Source organism: Protopterus annectens, chromosome 7.part0, assembly GCF_019279795.1.
Source record: "Protopterus annectens isolate FY-2018-M chromosome 7.part0, PAN1.0, whole genome shotgun sequence".
Lineage (NCBI taxonomy): Eukaryota > Metazoa > Chordata > Ceratodontiformes > Protopteridae > Protopterus > Protopterus annectens.
Window position 1 is genome coordinate 758,550,801 of NC_056739.1, and position 13,162 is coordinate 758,563,962.

Genomic DNA, 13,162 nt, shown 5'->3' on the forward strand with positions numbered 1-13,162 from the left:
GACATAGAGGAGCTCTCTGGTTATGTAGCCCAGGCAGGTATGACCCTGACCAGTATCCTTCCTTCACCAAGAATGATGCCACAATATAGAGACAAGATGATCAGCTTTAACAATTGGCTTAATTTCTGGTGTCATTCAAAGGGGATCCAGTGTCTGTCTGCCTGGGATGACATGCTTGACAAGCCATGCTGCTTCGCAAGGGACGGCTTGCACCTGTCACCCCTGGGATTCCAGATATTGGCTAAGGCTCTTGCCACCCCCATAGTGCCTTTTTTAGGCAAGGCTCAAATTCTAAACCTACCACCCTAGAAAACAAAAATGGGAAGAAACTGAGGGTAATGCTGCTCAATGCCAGAAGTCTAAATCTCAAAATGCACGCACTCGAGGCCCTTCTCAGTATGGAGAACATCGATGTCTGTGCTGTAACTGAAACCTGGTTCAAGGCTCCTGAGAGCACCCCAGCACTATCAGGTTTTACCTCATATCATGCGTTCCGGCCCCAAAACCCAGACCACACCACAAAAAGAGGGGGTGTATCCATATTCATAAAGGATACCCACACCTCCAGGTTGGTGGCAACGCACGAAGCTTCGGAAACCATCCAGGTGCAACTAACCATAGGCAAAACTGCTCTACAATTTGTAGCATGCTACAGGCCACCCTCTCAAACTCAGGAATCCCACACAGCCTTCCTGAAGACACTGGAGGGTATAAATGTATCTCCAAACACCATCATATTGGGTAACTTCAACTACCCGAATATAGACTGGAAACATTACTCAAGCCCTAACTTTCTAGCCCAACGGTTCCTGGAGTTCATAAATTCAAATGCCATGGAACAACTAGTCACTGTTCCCAGAGGAGAAAATATACTAGATCTCATTATCACAAACATGGGGACAAAATGCTCCACACCAGAAGTATATCCCTCATTGGTGAGATCTGATCATAAACTAATCTCACTGGAAATCCACATCCCGCCCCCACCCCAAACAAAAAAGACCACAGTGAAGAACTTCTCTAAAGCAAATTTCACACTACTCAAGACTGGTGTGGTATCCTTCAAGGCCCCTGAGCCAGTGGAAACCACAACCCAAGCTGCGGAAGCCCTTACAAATGCCTTCTATGAACACCTCCAGGACTGCATGGGTCAGGCAATCCCAAATAAAACCAAGACTCTTTCCACCAAGGGCAAACGTCCAGTCTGGTGGACCCCAGCCATTAACAAACTTTACAATAAGAGGAGAAAGCTATTACATGATAGAACAAAATCCATAAAAGGGAAGTCACCCCTGATCATTACTAGTAAAAAAATACGAGCACTCATAAAATCAACTAAGGCCAATTTTGAGAGAAAAATTGCCATGGATTCAAAAGACAATCATAAGGCCTTTTTCAGCTATGTTAGGAACCTGGATGGAAACTCCCAGATATGCTCAGAATTAGTCCAAAATGATACAAAAATCACTGAACCCTCAGACATTGCCAACATACTGGCAGACAGGTTCAGTGCAAACTTCACCCCCCTCTCCCCCCCTAAAGGAGAGATAACTATCCCAGCGGAGTGTAGCTTCCCAGACATCTCAAATGCGCAGGTGAAAGCTGCTCTCTCTAAAGCTAAAAACACAGCATCAATGGGACCGGATGGTGTCTCCGGCTGTGTGCTACACAAGCTCAATGAGGAACTAAACCCGCACATAAGGCAGTTGTTTAATCTCAGCCTTACCACAGGATACATGCCCAAGGAGTGGCGTACGGCAACTGTGGTCTCACTCCACAAAGGTGGTGCCTCTATGGACCCTGGTAATTACCGCCCCATAAGCTTAACAAGTCTAGTCTGCAAAGCTATGGAGAGGATCATAATGGAGCTCATAAACAAAGATAAAGGGGACTTGCAGACATTGGACCCGACTCAGTTTGGCTTTGTCAAGGGCAGATCATGCCTTTTGAACTTGGTTGACTTCTTCGAAACAGTCACCAAGGCCATTGATGAGGGAAAGGCAGTCCATACAGCCTACCTTGACCTTGCAAAGGCTTGACACAATACCCCACTCGGGTATTGTAGAAAAACTTACCAGCTTAAATGTAAACCCATATGTCACAAGATGGGTTGCAAACTGGCTTAAGGACAGAACCCACAGGGTTAGAGTTGCTGGCCCTATGTCAGACTCCAAGCCGGTCACAAGTGGTGTCCCACAGGGCTCGGTCCTTGGCCCCCTATTGTTCGGCATCTACTTCTCAGAAGTACAGGCCAACATGGGAGGACTTTGGCTGACAAAGTTTGCAGATGACTGCAAACTGGGCACCATAGTGGAAAGTGCATCGGACACGGATATCCTTCAGAGGGGACTCACGGAAACTGATAGCTGGTGCCAGAGCCATGGCCTGAAGTTAAACACCAAAAAATGTATAGTCATACCCTTCGTGAAAAACAAGGTAACCCCAAGCTACCATATAGGTGGCAATCCACTAAGCACAGAAGAGGTTATCAGGGACCTGGGGACCCAGGTTGACAGTGGCCTGCCTTTTGACACTCACGTTGCTAAAGTGGTTAGAAAGACCTTCTACATTGCCCACCTGATCATGAAGGGATTCACATCCAGATCTAGTGAGGTCATTGTTCCCCTGTACTCTTCACTTATCAGACCAATGATCGAGTACAATGCCCCAACATCTGCAGCAATTGAGAGACCCCAAATGTTCCTCACCAAAAGGATAAAGGGACTCCAAAATCTGTCATATGCTGCCAAATTGAAGAAACTCCAGCTCTATTCAGTCGCATACCGTCTGCTCAGAGGTGACATGTGCCTGACATACAAAGCCATGTCCAACCCGGAATTAATGGACATGCTCCACCTCAAAAAATCCAAATCCACCAGAACCACTAGAGCAAGCAACTTAAACCTTAGCACGGATATAAATAGGATGTACTGGAGGGATAGATTTATCACTCAGAGACTCCCTATGCTGTGGAATAAAATCCCGGTCCATGTGAGGCAGAGCACCTCGCTGGCTCTGTTCAAGAGAAATCTTGACATGTGGATGGGAGATCGTAGGTTTACCCCAGGAATCATCTCTGTGTCACTGCTGGACAGAGGCACAACAAACCATTAATGGGCACAGTATTTTTTCATATAAGGGGTGGCGTAACCCACAAAACTTTGGGCTAGGCTTATAAATGCCTTAGGGCAGATAGCCTAGTATAAACCTATGAACCTATGAACCTATTTACTGTTTGTTTGTTAACTAGGTGATTGGGCTAGTGCAGGACTATTTTCAGACACTTCCTGGGTCATGTGGCATAGACAAAACAATAGCATACATTTCAGTTTCCATTTAAACATTAGGTAATACATACATATAATGATTCATATTACAGTCTGAGGCATGAGGCAAAGGCAATAACATTTACATTCATATGCAGCTGACTATGAGCAGAAAATAATACATATTGTGTCTGTAGGCTGTAATAAATAATACATATAAAAGAAAATGTATATTTTCAAGTGGTCCATATGAGGTTCATAGGTTCATAGGTAAGTACTAGGTTAGCTCCCCTTTCAGGACATTTTAAACATAGCCAATTGTCTTTTTTGTGCTTATAGATTGGACTTACCCATTCCATAGTTGCTAATTATATATTACTTCTAATGAAAATAGTTAGGATCATACCGTGGATAATTTGAGGGGATCCATGCATGCGGTGAAGCATTTAGGAGTTGCCATTGTCCATTAGTGGTACAGTGTGCAGTCCTGGGGTAAATTTTATTTTTCCAATCCATAGATCTAAATTGTGCTTGAAAATAGACAGGGATGAACTTTGTTTTATGTGGGTGGCGAGTCTGTTCCACAGCAGCAGTATCCTCTGCGAGATACAGACTGAATTTTTCTGATGCCATTTGACTTGCAGATGTGCATCAAATCCATCAGTAATAGGCCAGAAGATGCCTTGCATGCCAGACACTGGTCACCTTATAGCAGTCTGTAGGATACAGAGTATAGTGACAGTGCTTTGAGTTGGTCCATGTATGACATGTTGTTTAGACCTTGTATCCTTTTATTAAGGTATCTCTGTGGGTATTTGTGTGTCCTGGCTTTTGCACGTGTCAGGACAGATACATGCTAAAAGGCATTAAGTACAACAATTGGCCTAATGAGATCTGAGTAAGGAGGACACGAACAATAACTTCCCTGGATGTAGACGCAATCCCTTTGTTTACAATCTGTGCAGTATAGAAAGACCTTCTTACAGCAATAGACACATGTTAGTCAAAAGTTAGGCCACTGTCCACATGATTTCCCAAATCCTGAACAACTAGATGAACTCTTAAGGGCATATTGTCAGTATGGTATTTCCCTGGGGAAGATGACTTCCTCCTCCCATAGGATACAGTACTGCATTTTTTGGCATTTAGTTTCAATTCATGAGCTTGGCCCCATTTATTTATTTGAGACAACCCTTCCTGCAGGATGGCTAAATCATGTGGGGATTCAATAACTACTCCTAGCTTGTTGTCATCTGCAAACTTAGTCAGCCAGAGAGCCCTTTGGTGTTCGCATTTACTTGAGAAAGGTGGATGGATGACAAACGGGAGAGGGCCTTATCTTTTCATGCTTTCACTGGATAGAAACACCCAGATTGTGTGACCCTTATCTTTTCATACCTGCAGTGTATAAAGAACCTCAGATCATGTGCCAATCCTCAGCCTATGCTTCCAGTGTATAAAGTCCTAGTACACTTAGCATCCCTTATTAATCCAGTCTTCACATCTTCCATTTTCTTCTTGGTTTTCTTTGCACCTTCTTTAGTAATGCTAGGTAACTTCCATTGTACAGGTTCCACAGCTGTACACCATATTCCAGACTGGGTCTGACTAGTACCCAGTAGACTCATTGTCTCTGGAATGTATTAAGCACAGGATACAGCTGAGCATCATATTTTATTTGGTTTTATTCTTTTTACACTGCCCTTGATGACCCATTACATATTATATATGCTTTGCCTCTGTGTTACTAAATCTTATATACGTTACCTTTCATTTTCCTGTATTACACCTTAAAAGTTATCACTCTGCCTATTTTGTTAATTTCTCCAAGTGCCTTTCCCAAGAGTTTCACATCCATTTACTGTTGTGGCCTTTATATTGGTAACATCTGTGAAAAAAGCTGACTCTGTTCGCACTACCCCAGTATATCTAACCCAGTCAGATTATGGAACACCAGGCCTAATACTGAACAATGTGTTAAACCGCTCACCATCCAGCTTTCCCTGATAGACTCCCCTTCACTGCCATCCCATCATCCTTTAATTTCTCCCTTCTATTGTAATTAATTATTTGTATATGATAAAACTGTGTAATAAATATAATACATGTTTACATATGTATTGGTTGGTTTACTATTAAATAGCCGAACGCACTTCGTTCGAACGGCCACCCCACCGACGTGATTGCGCAAACCGAAACTGCGAATGGTGTTCACTAGCGAACCGAAACTACGAATACTGTTCGCTATCGAAACCCATTCGGCTTTCAACATTACCGGCCGCGCAACACCTCCACACCCATGCTACCATGGGTTGAACAGGGGCGAGGTTTTGCCATTCACACATCTGGGAGTCGGTGTAGTGATGATCGCATTTCCGGGTTCGTTCACGTCAAGTCGCACATGTCAGGGTCGACAATTCAATAGTAAACCGTATTGGTTACATATGTATAAGCTGCTTTCAGCTATTCCCTTGTTTAGATTACATTTACTAAGACAAACAATGACAGGACTAAAGAAAAGGATACAAATAAACCTTTTTCATCTTTGCTTAGCTTTTCAAAAAACCCCTACGTCATGAGATGGGTTGCCAACTGGCTTACAGACAGAACTCACACGGTAAGAATAGTGGGCTCCAGGTCCAACACTAAACCAATCGCAAGTGGTGTTCCGCAAGGCCTGGTCCTGGGACCCCTACTGTTCGGCATATATTTCTCAGAAGTACAGGCAAACACAGGAGGACTATGGCTTACCAAGTTCGCCGATGACTGCAAACTTGGAGCCATAATTGACTCTCCAGCTGACACGGACATCCTCCAAAAGGGCCTTACTGAGATGGATACCTGGTGTCAAAGTCATGGCCTCAAGCTAAATGCCAAAAAATGCATAGTCATCCCATTTGGGAAAAACAAAATACCCACGAATTACCACATAGGTGGTAGCCCCCTTAATACAGAAGAGGTAATAAGAGATCTGGGGACCCAGGTAGATAGTAATCTCTCCTTTGACAATCATATTGCCAAAGTAGTTAAGAAATCCTTTTATGTGGCCCATCTAATTACTAAAGGGTTCACATCTAGAAATAAAGAGGTTATAGTGCCCCTCTACTCATCACTCATTAGACCCATCATAGAGTACAATGCCCCATTTGGGATGTACCTCACAAGACACTTCCAACAGGTGGAAAGACCACAAAAGTACCTCACCAAGAGGATTACTGGTCTCAAACATATGTCCTATGCAGCCTGACTGAAAAAACTCCGGCTGTACCCAGTGGCGTATCGCTTACTCAGAGGTGATCTCTGCCTGACTTACAAAGCCATGTCCAACTCAGAATTGATGGACATGCTCCACCTAAAGAAATCCAAGTCACTGCGAACCACACGCTCTAGTGAGCTAAACCTTGCCACAACAATAAATAGAACATGCTGGAGGGATAGATTCCTGTCACAGAGACTCCCCATGCTTTGCCAAATTACATCAGGCAGAGCCCCTCACTAACATTCTTCAAGAGAAACCTTGATGAATGGATGGGTAACAGAAAATACACCCTTGGGATCACTTCATTGGCTCTGCTTGACAGAGGATCAGTTAATTAATCAATGGGATGGCGAAAGCCGACACACTCTGGCTAGGCTTATAAATGCCCAGATAGCCTAGTACCTACCTATGAACCTATGATTACAAAGATATTCTGTTGTCTGTTTTTTAAACTCTAGAAATTCCATTCATAGGTGCAACATTCCTGTATTTGTTTCTTGTTTTTGGGTCCCTGAATTATTAGGTGGACATTGGTTCAGACTAAGTATAAATTTCCCCTAGTAGCAAAAACATGTAGCCTTCAGACCGCTGGTCCCTATAAATGATGTTTTTTCAAGTTTCATGAGGAAAGTATGTTTTGCCAATAGCTAAACATCAATTTTTGTAACATAACCCATTTTAAGTTGCACCTGTTGTTTCTGAAACAAATCCTAACTGGATGTTTTGTCAATTATGCCACATCTACACTGCTGTCTTATATAGGAGGCTGATTCAGACCCTTAGTTAGGAAGTGCTCTGGGAATCCAATGAACAATTGGATATGCATGAGGAAACCCTATACTACTCATTTGGACATGACTAGAGCTTTCCTGATTATCTGGAACAGAAGAAAGGTGAAATTTACAGCTGCATTAATTTAAAACAAAATCTAATTATTTCATTTTTTATCTGTTTGAAGTAATGCCAGATTCCTAGATTCACAGGTTCTTAGGCTCATAAGTTATTACTAAGCAGTTACAAAATTTTACCCCTTTCCATAAGGACTTGTAAGTTAGTTGTAGGATGTATTTGCAATATCCCATCCAGGCAGTGTTCAAAGGGGTTAGGAAGATTCTTTGTTTAACATGGCTAGGGAGCCTGTTCCAGAGGTGGGCAATTCCATGGCAGAGGAATCTACCTCTACAGCAGATTATCTTTATGGATGTTTGTGGCTTTATGTGTTTTGTGAATGTATAGAAGGTAACACAGTACAAAGTCACTTGCTAGATAATCAGAGGTCATCCCACAGGAGTCTGTATCAGAATGAGAATAGGCCTAGAGCATTAAGGCATTCTGGATAGGATATCAAGATCAAGATGCCCTGTGGTCTTTTGAGATAGATCATTTGTTTGAACAGAAGCATACTGAAGGTAGCATCATATTTAATTATTGGCCCAGTAAAGGAGATGTATAGCAGAATGATAACATCCCTGGATCTTGGAGCTATACATTTGGTAATCAGCTTGGCTACACTGAAGGATTTCCTAATGATAGTAGAAAAATGGAGGTCATAGGAGAGCTTTTGTTCTAGGAAGGTGCCCATCTCCCTGAATACTTAATCAGTTTTGAGGGGGGTATCCTCTCTGTGATAAGTACAAGGGTGCTGATATTTACTGAAGAATGCAGTGTTGCATGTTTTTGCATTTAGCCTCAGACCATGGTCTTGGCATGACATCTTAATAAGTAAAAGACCCTCTTATTGGATCCTAGAGTTTAAAAGAGAGTTGATGATAGATTTATTGAAAACGTCAGCATAAGATTGCTTATTATCTGGTAAGTGGCATAGTTATGAAGGGTGAGTGTGGGTACTAACAACCTTGTGGGTGCGGCATTGAGTCAGATGAGAAGCTAGCATCCTGAATTAATAGGTATCTTTACCTTTGACATGTAGAAGCAGTTTGAGAAAATTGTAAATTTTCTTCAGTAAATATGAGGCAGTTTGTGTACTGTGTTTGGATGCCTAGTGTTAGTAGGTTGGTGATGGATGATGTAAGGCTGGACAGTGGTCCTGTGTTATCTAGTCCCATGGAGGAAATGTTCTTAGTCTTGGACGGCACATTTGGTATATGTTCTTTAGTGATGCTGGGGGTGTGAGAGATACAGGAAATTTCAGAGCTCCGGATAATTATCTCAGGAGTAAAATTTGCAGTAAATTTATTTGCTATAAAACTGGCAATATCCACTGGGTCAGAGTAGATTTTGCTACTTAGTATGAATTCTGTGCAATGTTCATTGTTGTTTCTTAGTTTTGTAACATAACTAAATAAGGTTTTCTAACTGTTCTTTGCTTCAGATGCCAGCCTGAGTTTATAGGCTGCTTTAGTAGATCTAATACTCTTTTTTTGTTTAATTCTTAGTCAAGTCCCTAATGTTTTTCCTGATTTGGGGGTCAAAATAAGCCAAAGAGGGATGCAGGGGGGGTAAAATTGGAATGTCTTTTAGCTATGCTTTCTAAGAAAGCAATTTGTTTGTTAGAAAAAATAAACTTAAATTTAATTTTATCACAAACCAAACAAAATAAGTTTTAGTTCCAATATGATATCCACCAAGTTAGTATTCATAGATGGAACAAAGGTAAACGCGTTGGTGATCAGTTTTATGAAGGTGTCATGCACCTGAAAAAATACTGTAATTAAAAATATAAAAATCATCAGAAACCTGGAAACAATTGTTTTTCTTTTTTATTAGTACTAGGGAATGTTTATAATATGGAATTTTAAACATAATTTTACACGTTGAAGTAGGTTTTACTCAATTGTTCGACTGTCTCTCTAAGAATGACTATTTTACATCAGGTGACTTGAATTAAGATCACATGAGAACAGTATTTAAAAATGGATCTTTTACAACAGGATTCATTCTGACAAAGTCTGTATTTTTCAAAAAAGCTCTGAATAAGCTTCATTTGTTACTTGCTAGTGCACTGATTCATCTTGCTGTGGACAAACAGTGGTGGTTTGGATTTTATTAGTTGCTGGTTTACCCCACATTCAACTGGGATTTGCTGTGTGTCTTTGGAATTCTGTATATTTATTTATGTGGGTATAAACTATTTGCAAATCTATCCTTTGACTTTATCTTTGAATTTGAAGAGATTTGTATGCTTGAATTCTCTGAATTTTGATAAAACTGGGGTAGTTTGAAGTAAAGATCACTAGCTTATGGTCTAACTTAAACAGAGAGGAAATTATTAGTTGTATCATAACACTATATTTATAAGTAACAGGTCAAGAATATTTTGTCCTCCCATTTAGCTAGTAATAATTGGGTCCATTTTTTATTTACAAGTTCTAAAATCCTCTGTGCCTATCTTACTTTGAAGGTGTAGGTACTCCAGTCAGCTGATGGATAGTTAAAGCCTCTCAGAAAGATCAAGTTCTTATTTATGGGGAGTTCATCCATGTTGTTAGGAACCTGACATGGACTTCCATAGTAAGAGATAGATGTTTGTTTAGTGTAATTTGGAGTTCAGTAGGTTCTATTATTGGGTCTGTGGGAATCCGTCTGGTGTATTCATATAGTCTCATTTGTAAATGGATGTATACTGCTTTAAAAGTTTTTAGAAAAAGTTGATTGATTTCAATTTTACAATTAACTTTAGTATTTAAGGGAATTGTATAGGGATCTCTGTGTCTGAAGAAGTACATGTCACTGTTTTGTACGAAAGCGCTCACATTAAAAGTGGTGGTTTTTCATTTGTGCCATCTTTTGTCTTTTTGCTTAGTTTGTTTTCTTTGAAGTTTAGTTTGTAATCTGTCTAAAGGTGATATGGCCTCTGGCAAATATGAATACGCCACCACAGTTGCAGTTCATTCTGAAGGCATGGTAGGTGTTAAACCCAGGTATGTATGGAGTGCTTTCTGGACATTTTAACCAGATTTCAGTGATTACACCTATATGGATGCCTTCCAAATGTAGGAGTAACTCAAGGACAGGCAGCTTGTTGTTTAGGCTTCTGACTTTGAGCAAAGCCAACTTAAATTCATCCTGCTTTAATATCAATACATCTGCTATGTTGGAATGTTCATTAATTTAACTTTGCCTAAAAAGGCATTATGGTGACAGCAATGGTTTTCACCAGTATGCATAAGCCTGTGAACGAAAGGTGCTGGCTATTTTCTGGTCTTGCTCCAGAAACCATTATTGATAAGAGTAGCAACAATGAGAATCATAGTGACTAGGCTACAGTGATCTCCCCTTTGCTTAGTAGCCACCTGTGACAGGTTGTGGCTTTGTCCTAATGTACTGATCTGTGTAAAGAGATACCAAGAAGTAAGAAATTTAAATGATGGAATGTACTCACCATAAGGATGAAATTTTGAGGGTTTCTCTTTTAGCAAATCCATATGATTTTCTGCCAACCTGACTTTATGGAAGTTTTACTTATCCAGTGGTTTAGTCACAGTCTCTCAAGACTTACATCACATCCCTAATCATGAGGATATGGTCTTGTCTGGGAGCTAAAGAAGGGGATGGCTAATACTGGGGAAAACTGGAGAATGCTTACCAAATGTCTATTTTATACACTGACACAAGTGGCCTGATAATGCTGGTAAGGTGGCACCCGAAAAGACTGCTGGGAAATATTTTACTAGGTAGGATGGTTGTAGTGGAATGAGCTCTGTATGATGACACTATTGAAGATCCACTGTTATGGTGAGTACCTCATTTATCTTCTGTTTCTCTGTTAAGAAGATTTCAGTTCAGTAGTTACCCTTGCCACTCACTTCCATGGTTGCAATGTGTTGTAAAACTCACTAAATATTTCATTTTCCTACACAGGTGCTGCCACAGTTGACACCACAGACAATCAGTGAAATTGATGGCATCTTAGGTAATAAGCCACACACAAAGAAGGAGTCTCGTTCATGAAATGGCACCTAGCTCATGATGAAACTGGATTTCATTGGCAGGTGGAAATCTTTCTGCTGAAACTATCTTGGGAATTCTGAACTTCATTATATTTTCTTGCAAAACATTTTGAAAGAAGATTTTCATGTAACCATGGAGACTGGAAGTTTATTCAAGGTTATTCTGTTATAGAAAATGTATAGCAGCATACAGAAGTCTTGTATCTCTATTTCCAAACAGTGGTGCATCTTAAAATTCCAAAGACATTCCCTCTAAAGCCATTCCACCAGTAATCTGTCTTGGAGGTAGTTTCACTGGTGTCAGAGAGCCAACACTGTGTCACACGTTGGCTGATGGTGCATTTTCAGTGACTAGATTTCTTCCACATAAATGTGCATCCTAGGCAGTACAAGCAGTAAACCAGAACTCAGGCAATGTTTCTTTGGTCACCAGTCTCTCCAATGTAATACTGTATAATCTTTTTTGCTTGGCTGCTGACAGGCAGCCTTTCTGAGTTTTTCCTGACTTTTCCTACTGAAATTATGTGTGTGCATGCACTGAAAAATCAGGAGAGTCTTCAAAGCTAACAATGGCCCAGAAAGCTGCAAGGCACAATCTAGTCTTTTAGTTCAGCATTCTAGAACCAGATATGTTTGGCATGGTTCTTTGGCTTTTAGTCTTGCTTTCTCCTGCCTTCTGCCTTTGGCATTAGCTGATTCCACAATCACAGTCAGACAGCTGTAACACTGGTACTGTGGATGTAGATTTCAAGGTGGATTTTTATAGACACACAGGAGAAAGGGTGTTCATTTGATTTGGATGTTTGCAATAATGTCACAAGCCTTTGTTTGTCAGTGAGAATGCTGTGCTAAACACCCAGGTGTATGTTACTTCACTGTAAGGCAGGATGGCCTCTTTTACCATTAATCATACAGTCTAGGCTTTATAAAGGTTGCATAAGAGTTTGTACCATTACTGGAGATTGTTCTTTTCTTTCTGGAAATAAATGCACAACATAACTAAATAAATGAATGCATACAGAGTTGTATATCTTGCAGTTTGCAAAAAGTATTTTCTGTCCATCTGTGCTTGCTTACTTTGTGCAGCTATTTTTGCCTGTTATAGTTATTGCCTTGCATGGTGAACTCTGTAACATTCTAAGAAATATATATCAAAGTTCAGAAGAATGAAAGAATGAGCATGTTCACATTTACAGACTACAGTATATAGTATCACAAAAAATTCAGTACTGTTTAATAACACCAGGTGTAGCCCTAACCAAGATGTAGTATAACTAGTTAAACTGATTGCTTATACTTCATATGGTGCTGCAATACTATCTTTTTGATCTCAACTACAGACTTATCAGCCTAAAGACTCAGAAGTGTGCTATGGAAACAGATGGCAGATAGTACAAAGACAATTACCTGTAGAGGTGGCTATTTCTATTTATTTTCATTTTGGAAACAAGGTTGCCCCACTGGATCATGCTGTCTATTTTTGCAGGAGCGATCTAGGAAGTGACTTTATAAGGGTCACAGTCCACAGGTCAGAGTTGATAGGATTAAGACAAAGGTCTTCAGCAACTTCTTAACTACTTTGTGGCCCAGCCTTTTGTAGTACACTTTACATAGCTATAGCTGTCAAATACTGCTCATTCAGATCTATGATAAAAACAAATTCTATTATTTGCTTCCATCACTGACTTCTTTACTTCATGTATGTCAGTTTTGACTGTGCTACAACA

At 40.5% G+C, this 13,162-nt stretch overlaps 1 protein-coding gene across 5 annotated transcripts in view; it reads left to right on the forward strand.

Annotated features, from left to right (window-relative positions):
* KCNAB3 (potassium voltage-gated channel subfamily A regulatory beta subunit 3) overlaps nucleotides 1–12,443 on the forward strand; it is a 1,202,467-nt gene extending 1,190,024 nt beyond the window's left edge. For all 5 annotated transcript variants that reach the window (XM_044077289.1, XM_044077288.1, XM_044077291.1 and 2 more), the window contains one exon: nucleotides 11,347–12,443. In XM_044077289.1, coding sequence (XP_043933224.1) covers nucleotides 11,347–11,436 — 90 coding nt within the window. In that variant the 3' untranslated portion in view covers nucleotides 11,437–12,443. The remainder of the gene's footprint in view (nucleotides 1–11,346) is intronic.
* Nucleotides 12,444–13,162: the final 719 nt, after the last annotated feature.